General features: G+C 34.4%; 1 protein-coding gene across 4 annotated transcripts in view; it reads left to right on the top strand.

Annotated features, from left to right (window-relative positions):
- LOC121982460 (calcium-transporting ATPase 5, plasma membrane-type-like) overlaps positions 1–14,351 on the top strand; it is a 31,873-nt gene that overhangs the window by 11,072 nt on the left and 6,450 nt on the right. For 2 of the 4 annotated variants that reach the window (XM_042535532.1, XM_042535533.1), the window contains 18 exons: positions 140–209; positions 694–764; positions 842–925; positions 1,006–1,083; positions 1,454–1,525; positions 3,915–3,998; positions 4,094–4,176; positions 4,250–4,358; positions 4,488–4,543; positions 4,626–4,668; positions 4,749–4,832; positions 5,005–5,142; positions 8,483–8,545; positions 8,727–8,825; positions 12,510–12,620; positions 12,685–12,852; positions 13,365–13,424; positions 13,771–13,932. In XM_042535532.1, coding sequence (XP_042391466.1) covers positions 140–209; positions 694–764; positions 842–925; positions 1,006–1,083; positions 1,454–1,525; positions 3,915–3,998; positions 4,094–4,176; positions 4,250–4,358; positions 4,488–4,543; positions 4,626–4,668; positions 4,749–4,832; positions 5,005–5,142; positions 8,483–8,545; positions 8,727–8,825; positions 12,510–12,620; positions 12,685–12,852; positions 13,365–13,424; positions 13,771–13,932 — 1,635 coding nt within the window. The remainder of the gene's footprint in view (positions 1–139; positions 210–693; positions 765–841; positions 926–1,005; positions 1,084–1,453; positions 1,526–3,914; positions 3,999–4,093; positions 4,177–4,249; positions 4,359–4,487; positions 4,544–4,625; positions 4,669–4,748; positions 4,833–5,004; positions 5,143–8,482; positions 8,546–8,726; positions 8,826–12,509; positions 12,621–12,684; positions 12,853–13,364; positions 13,425–13,770; positions 13,933–14,351) is intronic. The other 2 variants (XM_042535534.1, XM_042535535.1) reach the window with 1 other exon arrangement.

Genomic DNA, 14,351 nt, shown 5'->3' with positions numbered 1-14,351 from the left:
CATTGTTCTTTGCTTCTCTCGGGCATATTCATATCTGATCTCTAATTTAGCATTTGCTTGGCCCTATGATTTGTCAAGTTGATTTACAATGTTTATTAGTTTTTCCAATGGAAAAAATGGATAATATTTTCTTCTTCAGGGAATTGATCAAGGATGGTACGATGGAGGGAGCATTTTCTTTGCTGTTTTTATTGTCATAGTTGTAACAGGTCTGTGATCTTTCATCTTTTCTTACTAGCTCATCATAGTTTCCTGTGACCTTACCCATTTTTCTCCAATTGTCCCAAGTTCTTTTTTCCCCTCTTTTCCCTCTCTTATGGGGTAATGAGGAAAATGTCGCAGTTTCTCATTGTTTTTCCATGTTTAGATCCTACTATTTGGCCTCCATGTGATATTGATCTGATATTATCTCCTAAAGGATGTTGGCAATCTGAGACAGCCTATAAGTACTAAGCAAACAAGCTGACTCCAATTGACGAACTACTGTTTTGTTTCTTTGGACTTGTGCAACAGCTGATTTCCTTTTGAAGAAAAATTTGCCATTTTACATCATAAGTTGCGCAGGCACATTGATTCTTGTCTTTTGAAACTAAAGATTGCTTCTGATTTGTTAATTCACACGTTGATTCTTTTCCATGATCAACGTGATTTGTTTCCGAGTAAATTTGTAATGGTTTCTGCATTTTATGCTAGCTTTCAGTGATTATAGACAATCTCTACAATTCCAAAATTTGAATGAGGAGAAGCGGAACATACATTTGGAGGTGGGTTCATAGCATTTTAATGTACTTTTATTTTTCAACTTTATTTATTTTCTTTTCATCTACTTTGTGCTGCCCAGGTAATTAGAGGCGGCAGGAGAATTAAAGTCTCAATTTTTGATCTTGTAGTCGGTGATGTTGTTCCCCTCAAGATCGGTGATCTGGTAGGCATTTCACATTTTATCATTGCTGCCAAAATGTTCCTGTAAATTCCTTTGAAATTGTTATGTTGAACTAATTCTAGGTTCCTGCTGATGGGATTGTTATCACTGCCCATTCTCTTGCGATGGATGAGTCTAGCATGACCGGGGAGAGCAAAGTTGTAGGTTCTTTTTCCTTTTCCATTTTTTTTCTTTCCTTTTTTGCATCCGTTCTCATGTTTATGTAAGTTGCTGCTAGTTCATCCAACTGAAGATTTTGTAAGTCGGAGATTTTCTTGTACAAGAGAATGTAACTTATCATAAATGAGTTTTTTTAGTTAAGAAACTCATTTGAAATAACAGCTGATGCTGGCATCTGGTGGGCCATAAACTGAATGCTCTATCACACTATTTATCTTTATCTGGTTCAAGCAAATCTAAAAAAAAAAACTCATACAAGGTATATAATTACACTTTAGGTTCTGCCTAAGCTAGTTGAAATTTTTGTGGGTTCACAATCTTTTGTTTATTTTATAGAATGCTTTGTTGCAGGTTCATAAAGATCAAAAGGCACCATTTTTGATGGCTGGATGCAAGGTTGCTGATGGATATGGCAATATGCTGGTTAGCACTTAATCTCTCCCGCATCCTCATTTTCCACTAAACTTCCATGTGCTTGCAGTATCCTGAAACCTACTTCTGTGGGTTCCAATTTTGGTTTTACATTTTACTAATCACCCATTTAAACTAAGTTGAAAATACTTGTTATGCAGTCGATAGTAGCATATGTACTAGATAAGTAGATAGACTATAGACAAGTAACAAAAGAAGGGTTGAGTTGACAAACACTGATGTACAAGAAAAGCTGAGCTTTTATTAAATAATGTTTTTTTTTCATGATGATAAGTTTCAAGTTTTTGTGTATGTGTTGGTACCCATCCTGGACCCTGTTTGTCTTGGTTAGGGATGTAAATGAACCAAGCCGCTTGTGAGCTATTCGAAGCTCGATTCGATAAAAGCTCGTTTGAGCTCGTTTAATGAGGCTCGTTAAGATAAACAAACCAAGCTCAAGCTTCGTAATACTCGGCTCGTTAGTTCGTGAACACGTTCGTTAAGCTCATGAATCAATTTTTAAATTAAAAAAATAATAATTTTGATATTAAATCTATAAATTTTACATTCTATTTATGAAAAATATAGACAAATATATTAAATTTATTTATTAGAATAAAATTATAAATTTTAATAAGAATATTATAATTTTCTATAAATATATAATTTAATTTTTTATGAATATTTAATTTATAATTTATATTTATTAAGCTCGTTTAGGCTCGATAAAAGCTCAAATAAGCTCGTGAGCCATGAATATATTCGTTAAATAAAACTCGAGCTCGGCTCGATTATAAACGAGCCAAGCTCAAACATTCAAGAGTTCGGCTCGGCTCGACTCGATTACACCCCTAGTCTTGGTATAACATCATACTCTACCAAAACACAACATTAGCAGTATGGATCTTCATTATGGTTCAGACTTGACTAGTATTAACTGGTTTGGTATTTGGGCAACCCATGATTATTGACATGCAAAAATAATGAATGGAAGTATGGATGAAATTGAACCATGCTTAATGAAATGACCTAAGTATTTCTTTCTACTAGTAGTTCTTGACCACTATTATTGTTTTGCTTTCTTGCTCCATCAGTTGATTACTTGATTGCCATTGGTAATTTTGAATTGATATTTTTTTTTCTTCTTGCCACGTTCCTCAATCAACTTCTCGAATTTACCTTGTTTTTTTCTTATTTCCTAATTCAATGAAGGCTAAGATTTCTGAGAAAGACATCTTTTAAAACTTGTTGAAATTGTCACTTTCCATTGCAATGTAACAATTTCATTAAAAATTTTTTTGAACTAGTTGTACCTGATAATTTTAAATTGAATTATTCATTGAAAGCAATCAATCATTAAGCTAATGTTTCTAGTAAGAACCTTACTAGTCGCTACTAACAACACTGTAATTGTTGCCCCTGCGATGACCAAAATGAATGAAGCTCATTGTTACTTTGAGTTGCAGGGTTGTGATGCCAATAGCTAAGATTGATTTCAACTCGACAATGTTGATGACTGATACTCATGCAAGGCTTGTGAAATTGTATCTTATTTCCAGATATCGAAACAATCATTAAGGTCAACCTCAATTGCTTTGATGTGCATAGGGATAACTAGTGGCAGCAGTATCCCTAGTTCTGCAGTACGAATAAGTATTAGGAGAATCGAGTGAATGGGAATTAGAGAAGTGGATGAGGGCCTTACTCTTCTTAGTCCAAACCATACACAGAATCATCATAAAGCTAAGCTATTATTCTTTTGGCTATGAGTCCAATTGATCTTGCATCTTATACTAGCTTGGACCACCTTGTAAGATAAGTTTGTGCTTATATTACACTATGCTTTTGATCTCAGAGGGATCAATGAAATTGTATGATTCACTTGTTGGTTTGGGCTAATACTTATTTTATGGCAGGTGTTGGCATTCTGAATCATGCATGAGGGTACTTTTAAAACTTCTTTAGTTGAGAGACATGGAAAGCCAGCCAAACCTATTTTTTTCCTTCGATAATTTTTCTGCATCCACATAATTAAGTGTCTACCACCCTTCTTATTTGCTCGACCTTCCAACGTTGGTCATTGGACACATTACATTAGTCACAGTTACTACCTTCCTGATTTCCACTAATTTTTGTTGAGTTATGAGGATTTAATTATGTAATGAGGAATTGGACATGGGAATGTCTGGAAGTATAAGTGTTGTACTTATTTTTAATGTGTAGGATGCCATACTTTTTTCAACAATATTTTAGTTTAGTGTTTACTACCTTCATCTGTCTCAAGCTTGCACTAATAAAAACTCCAACGATGATAAATTTTTTGAAGTGGTTGGTGCTGTTTTGATGGGTTTGTATTGTAAGCATGTAGTTTTACCATACTGCTTATTTATATACCGTTCAGGTTACTGCAGTTGGCATGAATACTGAGTGGGGCATATTGATGGCGAGCATATCAGAGGATAATGGGGAAGAGACTCCTCTGCAGGTCCTTATTACTTGTGTGCATGTTATGTGGTTCAATGCCAAAGATAATTACACCAGGATCAGATTCAATGACTCACGCTCAGCTTCTCTCAATAGGTGCGATTGAATGGACTTGCTACTTTCATCGGTATAGTGGGACTGACTGTTGCTGGAATTGTCCTGGTAGTGCTTTTTGTCAGGCAAGTATAAACTCTGTTTGTCTTGTTGATCAACATTAGGTCTATCATTATAGAGATATAACAACTATTTCAGATATTTCACTGGAAATACCAAGGATCCTGATGGAACTGTGCAATTTGTCAAGGGACAGACTAGTACAAAAGCAGCAGTAAATGGAGCCATCAAGTTATTCACAGTTGCTGTATGTATAGTATTTTTTTGCATGCATGCAAACATCTCTTAACTCTTCTTCCATAACTTGTGCTTCTGTGCATGTGAATATGGCATACCCTATTTGAATTAAGTTATTGACGACTATGAACTTGAATAGGTAACTATTGTTGTTGTAGCTGTACCTGAAGGTCTTCCATTGGCTGTTACTCTGACGTGAGTGCTTAGTTTTGTACCAAGTTACAAGTCAGCTTCCCTTTGTTATAATGTTAGCAAAATTGTTTGTTTTCTTAATCAGCTTGGCATATTCAATGCGAAAAATGATGACAGACAAGGCTCTTGTAAGCAATGTTTTTATACTCAAGTAACAAGGCTGTAACTTAATGCACAAGACAATAATTTAATGGTGATTATTTTGCAGGTGAGGAGGCTTTCTGCATGTGAAACTATGGGGTCAGCTACGACTATTTGCAGTGACAAGACTGGAACTTTGACCCTGAATGAGGTTGTTGTTTCCTTGTTGCTTGATTGGAGCAACCAACTATACAGTAGTTTGCATAACTTAGACAAATCCTGAAAAAGTTAATTATCTAGGCTGCAAGTGTCAGATATGATTATTTAATTAAGATGTGTATTTTACAAAATTTCTCATGGTTCCTAAAAGTAACTTTTCACAGATGACGATTGTGGAGGCATACATTGGCAAAAAAAAGATAGATCCTCCTGATAACGCTGAGTTGTTCTCTGCTTCTGTACTGTCTCGCTTAATTGATGGAATTTCTCAGAATACAAGAGGCAGTGTGTTTCATCCAAAGGCAAGCTCTTCTCTTTCACATACACTGTTTTTCTTATCAAGATTGCATGCTGATGGCATGCTATCTATCTGGATAGGTATTGGATTTGTAATTGATGCAAGAATATGGATGTTCATAGAAAATAGCATCAGTTGGATTCGTGCATAATGGCATTCTTTTGATACGAATAGTTTGCCTATTTGGAATATTTTGCATTCCTCTATTAGTCGTTTCCTTCTAATCTTATAGAAATTCCTAAATATGAACAAAAAGAATATTCCTCACTTTCCTGCTCAATTATGTATCTCAATCATGTAGCAACAGATGATCAGAATGCAAGTTGAAGTTAAAATGTCTACTGTGCAAAAATTCTAAGGAGCTACACCATAAGCAGGAAGGAAGCACTTTTAAGCAAGAAGATAACTAGTCACACTGCCAAAAAAGTCATTATTTCATCTAAAGTAGTTGTACCTTAGTCATGACCATTATGGCTCATTGGAAAACAGAAACAAGAAATTCCATTTGTGCAAGTCTAATAGAAAGTAAAAAATCAATAATTCTCTTAATTGTGAGGTAATTCTGTATTATCTGCAATAGCTATGAGAAATAGGAGCTAGATTATAGGTAGGTGTGAGAAATTTTTGAGAAAAAAGATAATTAATGTTACACTTTAAGCTAATCAAACACTATTATTTCATCAAAAATACTTCATCCCTTGTGAAAATTTTGGCTCATTGAAATGCATAAAAAAATATTCCATTTGTGCAAGTCTAACAGAAAAAATGGAAAATGAAGAAACTTCCTTCATTGGAGGTTTGTAGGACTGATAGTGTTTCCAATAGTTATTAGGTTGAGGTTTATTTTTAAAAGGACCTTAATAAATAATAGGATAGAGGAACTAATCCTGTTCATCATGTTAGCCTTTTTTCAGTTTACAACTGGGCTACTGTTACTTTATGATTTCAAAACAATGAGACATTTTCCTGACAGGGCCATAAAACGTCAAGGAAAACCTGAGATCTATTTTTCTACTCGTAATACATTCTAAAACAGTCAAATTGAATGGGAAAATAAAAATTCAAATGAGAATCCTCCTAGAGTGTGAAAAAGCTACACTTTTAATTTTTTTTAACTTGTTTCACTAGGAGATAAGTTTTAGCATATAAATTTTTTCAAAAAAGTATAATGGAGATGGCTGGATTCTTATAGGTAAGATTATATTTGTCTTTGGAATTGTGTAGTTATTGTCTAGCCATTGGGAGTTGAAGGACAGTATGAAGCAAGGAATGAAATGTCATTTTTACCGTTCCGCCGAGCGGCCGAAACCGGCACAAGAGGCATCCCTGTCTCGGTGGCGCCGGAGGAGACACCAGACGTCTTCGGCACTGAAGGCGTCACGTGATGCCTTCTGGCGTCGAAGGCGTTGACGACGCTTCTGGTGCCAAAGGCGTCGCGCGATGCCTTCTAGCGTCGAAGGCGTCGGCGACACTTTTGGCGCCGAAGGCGTTGCCGGAAGCGTTTGGCAACTTGCAGGTGTCGCCGGACGCGTCCGGCGACCCTTCCGGCCCCGTCAGATGCGTTTGTCGGACGCCCTCGCGGTGATTGCGGGTGATCGATCGCGGACGGGCGCCATTTCTTTTCCTTTTTAATTATTTTATTTAATTAATTTAAACAATTCCTAGAGATGTGTGATATTTCAAATCAACTTTTATAAACTCTAATTAAAAATATTCTAATAAAATATATAAAAAATATATTTAAAATTAAAATAAATTTAATAATTTTATTAATTAATATTCTGAATTTTTTAATGTTTAAATTTCATTTAAAAATTTTAAAAATATAATAATTCTTATTTATATTCCAATATATATTTTTTTATTATATTGTATTATTTTAAATTTTATTTATTTTTTTAAAATTCCTTAAACATTCTTAAAAATTATAATAAATCATATTTATATTCTGATATATTTTTTATTATTTTGTATTTGTTTACTTGATAATTTTTACTATTTTAAATATATATTATTTAATTAATAATTAATTAAATGAATAAATGGTTAATTTATATAATTATTATTATTATATATAAAGTAATATCTTGTATTATTTATATACTTATTATTATTGATAAATCTATTTTAATTCGAGTTATTGATATATCAATTTTATTTAAATAAAATATTTTTAATTATTTTTTCTAACACTATTAAATTGTTCAATAATTGAGAACTTATACAAAATTAATATACAACTTATTTTTATATACACCATAAACATTTTTATCTTATAATTACTATATATAAATAAAAAATACTGAAACTGTATCGGCATGACACGATATGATATCGAAACCGTATCGTTCCGGTCTTAGATCGAAACCTCGGTACGGATCAAAATTTTAAACCTTGGTATGAAGTCACTTTTTGACCAGGTTGTATTGATCAACATAGTAATTGAAAGACACCTAGTAACACGGTGGTGTATCTGTGTCTGAAACCAATAGACCAAACTAACGCAAAATGAAAAATTCAGCTTTTTAGTTTATTAAAGTGTTGATAAAAGTGTTCTCAATTACACCGGCATACACCCCTGTTTGGAGGATCGGTACAATAGTTGATTATGATTGATGCTGCAAAGAGACGTGGAAGGGGATCTGAGAAGATGTACATGGAGTGATACCTCAACATATGACTGCTCTTAATTTAATTAGGGATATTCCTTAGAGTTGTTCATAAACTTTGACAAAGCTTTATCATTCTAGCTGTCAGCGGTTTAATGTGCAACTGCAAACTTCTCAACTGTGTTTTGGGGTCAGGTTGATAGTATATGGAGATGGTGGGGACGATGTGAAAATGTGTTACATGGAATGATTGTTGATAACAAAAGATTTGACAGTGCTTATTTACCTATCAATTTACCTTAGAGCTGTTGGTGAAATTCGACAAACCTTTTTTCCTTCTTGCTGTCAGTTGCCTAATACAACTTACAAACTTTTCCACAAAGTTTGGGATTAGCACTGATAGCAATTTGCCTCATCAACAGTTTTCAAACGTTTGCAATAATCTTCCAAGTCTTATAGAAAGATCTTTGGCCACCTAAATACTTGGGAAATAATTTATTTCTATTACCCAGTCTCCATTGATTTAAAACATTCACTTAACTAATGACATATCTCACATTTACGGAACCAACCTTTTCCACTTGGACATTATCCATGTTGATTTTTTTCTTGTCTAGATGACAATGCCCCATCCATTGCCCAATGATGATGATTGTGTTATGGTGACTCTTTATCCATGTTTTAGGATTTATGAAAATATTATGAGGTGGCTCAGCTTTTCATACATTTGAACAGGATGGTGTTATCGAGCTTAGTGGATCACCTACTGAAAAGGCAATTCTTTCTTGGGGGGTTAAGGTATTGTTTGATATTGGGTGTTTATTTTCACCAATTGTTTAATCAAACTTGCTGATGCATGCATTGGGTGTTTCTTTTTGCCAATTGTTTAACCAAACTCACTGATGCATGCATTGGGTGTTTCTTTTTGCCAGTTGTTTAAGGTATTGTTTGCTAATGCATGCTTATGGTTTTTCTACAGCTTGGGATGAACTTTGATGATGCAAGATCAAAATCATCAATTATACATGTTTTCCCTTTTAATTCAGAGAAAAAACGTGCAGGTGTTGCCATACAATTGGTAATGGTGTTTTTTATTTTTTAACAAAAAAAAACAGACAATTAGAATTAGTAATAGTGTTCCATGATCAATTTTAAAAAGATGATTTGCTGATTCTATTTTTTGTTTTGTTTCAAAACTCTTAACTAAGATTTTTAAATTCAGCATTTTATGTCTGGTTTAACTTTTAAGAGCAATTTACCTATTTTTCTGGATATTTGTAAGATTTATCAGATGGTTTATTTTATCCATTTTCTCTAACTCTAATCGTGCACTTGAAGACATTGAAATAGCAAGAATCTTTTATGAACTTTTGTGTAAATATGTAGTAAGAGAGCTATTTGTAATTTTCCATACTCATCATAATACATATGTAAAAGTAGAGGGGGCTACTTAGGGTCATTGAGGAAGAATTCCTCCCTTATCTTGACACGGTACTAGAGCCATCCCTACCTTCCTTTTCTTTCGTCGTTGATTGTTGCTCATCCCATCTTCACGTACTCCTTTGTGTGTGTGTCCTTCCACTCATTATCATACAGTGAAACTGTTTCTCTTGGGTCAGACCTTGATAGTAAACCTGCTTGCATGCTTCCTAGATACCCCGATGACCCTCTTTTGCTATGTTTCATCTTCTCTCCATCGTCGCTATCTACTAGAATTGTCTCCATGCAAGCTGTGATTTCTTGCACCCCGTTCGGTTGATTCTCTTCCTTCTGTGACTAAATTTCTAGCTTTGGTCATCCCTTTATATTCAACATTTGACCCCTGTAGACATGCCTGTACCATTCCTTTTGCATTGTCCTTATGTTGCTCCGTTCTTGCATATGCTTTCCTCTGTGCAGGTGGGATGGTTGACGTGCCCTTCCTATCATGGTCTCAGAAGTCTCCAACAATGGTACCCTTTGGCGAGCTGTTGGGTCTCCTTCAATCGAGTGGTGTTTAGGGGTGTAATGAAGCCAAGCTTTATAAAAAATCTTGAGCTTGAACTTTTTATCGAGCTCAACTAAAGATACCATTGAATTATCATTTAATTAAAATATTAATTTAATAAATCAAATGTATATTAATTTCTTAATTTTAACATATTTTAAAAAATTATAAATCAATATTTTTTTTTATCTATTGAACGAATATAAATAAACTCTTATTGAGCTCAACACCTAATTTAATCATGAACAACTTGTTCATTTTCGTTTTAGTGTCATCCCCCATTCTTTGACCAATTGAGCAAGGGTTATATCCCTTCACTCTTCCGTGATCATTCTCATTTGGGTATAAGCTTATATTCAAGTCCAAATACCGAGATCCCTCTCATGCTCGACCTTCTCTTCATTGCTTGCACCAAGATTTATCTCTAGCCTAGACTCAGATTTCTTGATACCTATGCAGTTTTAGTCAATTTGGCCTCTTTATCAAGTACTAGGTATACTAGTATCACTCACTCACATTCATTTCTATTCAACAATGATATTCTTCATCAATCTTCATGAACATTAGCACCCTAGAAAAATAGTGTCGCAGAACAAAATAACTGACATTGCTCATTAGACTTTACTCATACACATACTCATTTCTTTCTAGTGTGACTACATGTTATCTCATCAACCTAAACCCCCACGAGTTGGCGCAGTTGGTACCTAAGTGTTTGCTCCAATAGGTCTTGAGGTTAATTCCCAGCGAGTGCAAAATACCTCGTTGGGACCTCCACCATGCAAAGGACAACTGTGCTAGGGAATGTTCCCTGTGATTTACTTGTCTGAATCTTGCCGTGGGGCCCGCGATACTGGGCTGCTTGGGGTGAACGATATCACCTTTTGTTCCAATGATTAAATTTCCTTCAGTATTCTCTTTCTTCTAGATACTATATATTCTCTTCTACTTGGGTCTTTGATTTTACTTGTTTAATTCACCTAGTGTCACTCCACCATGATAAGTTATCTCCATGGTCCATCAAGTGCATTTTTCATTCGTATGGTCATCTATAGGAAAGTTACTATTAGTTGCACTTTTCATGTGAACGAAAGAAGTATTTGCATATACTGAGGCAATCTCCAAGAGATGATTTGAAAATTTAGCTTTGCAAGTGTCATAGATCACTCGGGGTTCTTCCTCATTTTAGAGTCTAGAAGATGATTTTTTTTCTTATTGTCTATGTGAATGATATTATCATCACACAAGTGATGAATTCACCAGGATTGCAAAATTTAAAAAATTTGAAGATTATCACTATCAACACTTCCAGGCTAGAGACTTGGGTAACCTTGAGTATTTACTTGGTAGAGTGGTGTGGGGGTTGTTTGCTTAGAAGAAGGTATCTATATCTTGAAACTATGTATTAGATGTGATTGAGGTGGCCATCTTGCTATAAACTAAACCTATAGATATTCGTATGAATCCTAGTGTCAGATTAGCATCAGGGCAGGCAAAGCTACTGACCTACCCTAGAAAACATAAGGAATTGGTAGGAAAATTGAATTATCCCATTGCCATCAGATATGTCATCAGACTTGACTTTTTAGTGTCACGAGTTATTTCTTAGAGAATTCATGTTATGACCACTAGGTAGTAGGTATGAGGATTCTACACTACTTGAAAAAGCTGTAAAGATTCTAGCTACTTGAAAAGTTCTCTAGGAAAAAATGTTTTTTTTTCGTGATCAAGGTCATTTTTAGATTGTGGGATTCTTTGATGTAGATTGGATAGCCTCTCCTACATATTGATGATCTACATCTATATGTAGGAACTAGCATCTGACTGTCAGATTAGCATCGGGGCAGGCAAAGCTACTGACTGACCCTAGAAAACATAAGGAGTTGGCACGAAAATTGAATTATCTCATTGTCATCAAACCTAACTTGTTGGTGTCATGAGTTAGTTGCTAGAGAATTCATGTTATAACCACTGGATAGTAATTATGAGCATTCTACGCTACTTGAAAATGCTACAAGGATTCTAGCTACTTGAAAAGTTCTCTAAGAAAAAATATTTTATTTTGTGATTGACGTCATTTTCAGATTGTGGGATTCTCTGATGTAGATGGGGTAGCTTCTCCTACATATTGATGACCTACACCTATTATTGTGTTCTTGTAGCAAGCAACTTTATTTCCTAGAAGTAAAAGAAGCAAATTGTTAGCAAGGATAAGTGCAGAGGCAAAATATTAAGATACAATCATAGTAACATGCATGCTTTTTTGGGTTAAGCATCCGAGGTCTGAGTTAAAATATACCTTTGCAAAGCCAATGAAGCTTTATTGAAAGAATCAAGTTCTGATGTATTTAGCTTCGAATCTCATATTTCATGAGAGGTTTTTAAAAATATATTGTAGAGAACTGCATCAAAGAGGGTGATCTAATGACATCATCACACCTATTGTTAATTCTAAGGATCAGTTGGCAGGCTTGTTGACCAAATTATTAACAAGAGCTAGAATTGCATATATTTGTTAGTTTTTATGATATATTTAAACCAACTTGAGGTATAGTGTTATGAAGTTTGTAAATATGTAATGTGTAAGGGGCTATTCTTCACTGTTCTTCTATTCATTTTTCACTGTATAACTGCATCGATTGGGATGTGATATTAAGTTGCAAGAAGTTATCCTGTCCTTGGAAATGTATTATATTTATTATGTTCCCTTTATAAGGCAAATTTTCTTTATTTTCAAATTTGAATTCTTGTCATTATAAACTTATTTTATTTCAGTCAGATTCTGAAGTTCATGTTCACTGGAAAGGTGCTGCTGAGGTTATGGTTGCCTCATGTATAAGTTGGCTTGATACAGATGGTAAACAGCAGCCAATGGCTCCAGATAAGGCAAGCTCTACAAATTTCTCTTGTCACTTAACTTCCCGTTTCTGATCCACCTTTGCTTTGGCAGATAAATGAATTCTATAAGTGCATTGAAGATATGGCAGCAGTTAGCCTCCGCTGTATGGCTTTTGCCTATAGACCTTTAGATTTGAAAGAGATACCGAATGAAGAGCATAGGGGTGATTGGTCATTGCCTGAAGACCATTTGATTCTTCTTGCTATTGTGGGAATGAAAGTATGGGCCTCAAGAATGTGCTTCATTATTGGATTATCAATTACATTTTTATGAGTTGATAAGATGAGCTAAGTTGGATTTTCTATAGTTGGCAGTGACTCAAGTACATTATGACTATATGCACTAATCGTTTTCCAATTTATTTTTATTTCATCACATGAGGCGTGAAGTATAACACACCTTTTTTCCTTATTGTTGATCTTTTATTTTTCTTAGTTTTTAAAATTTTTCAACATGATAAACGTGACTTGTAGCTATATCTCTACAAACATTACAGTATGAGTTCCTCAATATAATGTCTTGCATTTTAGCAATGCTATGCATGATCTGGTACTCAATGGTACTGCGATGATATTTGTGAATAAAGAACAAAGGGATGGTACTTTGGCTTTATTTACCATCACATAATTTCTGATGAATGCCAAGTCACAATTTGCCTTGGAAGTCATACTAACATTATTGCATTTTTTTATTTCAAATTTAATTAACTTATTTTTAGAATTTTTCATCAGGATCCTTGTCGTTCTGGAGTGAGAGAAGCTGTGGCTTTGTGCACTCGTGCAGGTGTAAAGGTATTTTTAAAATTTCACGCCTAAAGTGAATTCTTTTCCTATGTATTTATATTGACAGTGCCGTTAGACTTTCCAATGATTGCCATATGAAGGTATTCAGGAAATTAATGTACAGGATTGACACTTGACTAATGCCCTTAAAATTATTTAAGATTGTAAATTCGTACATGTCAAGCTATATTTGGCTAACATCTAGACTTTTGCTCTCATATATTATGACGCTGAATTGGGCAGTTTTCATACTGAACCTTGTCAGCTAAGATTTTTTTCTTCTTTGACCAATCTGGAAATGTAATTCCAATTGTTTTGTGCAATGTTCTTAGCTTCATTATTCTTGATCAAGTAGGTTCGGATGGTCACTGGTGACAATCTTCGAACAGCTAAGGCTATAGCATTAGAATGCGGAATACTTAAGGATGTTGATGCTCCTGAGCCGATTTTAATCGAGGGGAAAACATTCCGTACCAAGAGCAACGCAGAACAAGATGAAATTTCTGAGAAAATAACAGTAAGTTGACTCTTATCCTCTCATTTGGAGTTGCATATATATATATATATATTTGATACTGACTTGATCTTTTCTAAGGAATGAAAGTATGACATTATCTAAAATCCTTTAATAGATAGCATAGTTATTTAAGGCGTGAGGTGCCTAAAAGAGCATAGGTGATATGATCAGGGATGACAATGGGTCGAATTCGGATTGGATTTATATCCTCTGTCTCCATATCCATCGGGGATCGGATATCCATCCACATAACCATACCCATTAAAGGATTGGATATCTTCTATACTAATGGTTTTTATTCTTTCCATCCAACTATTATCATTCAACAAAAGCATATTGGATATTAAAAAAATATATATAATTAAAAAAATAGATTAAAGATCTATATAACCTACTCCTAACATTAACAAAAATAGTTA

Source organism: Zingiber officinale, chromosome 5A, assembly GCF_018446385.1.
Source record: "Zingiber officinale cultivar Zhangliang chromosome 5A, Zo_v1.1, whole genome shotgun sequence".
Classification (NCBI taxonomy): domain Eukaryota; kingdom Viridiplantae; phylum Streptophyta; class Magnoliopsida; order Zingiberales; family Zingiberaceae; genus Zingiber; species Zingiber officinale.
The sequence above is the reverse complement of the archived record's forward strand: the minus strand, read 5'-3'. Positions and strand labels throughout refer to the sequence as shown.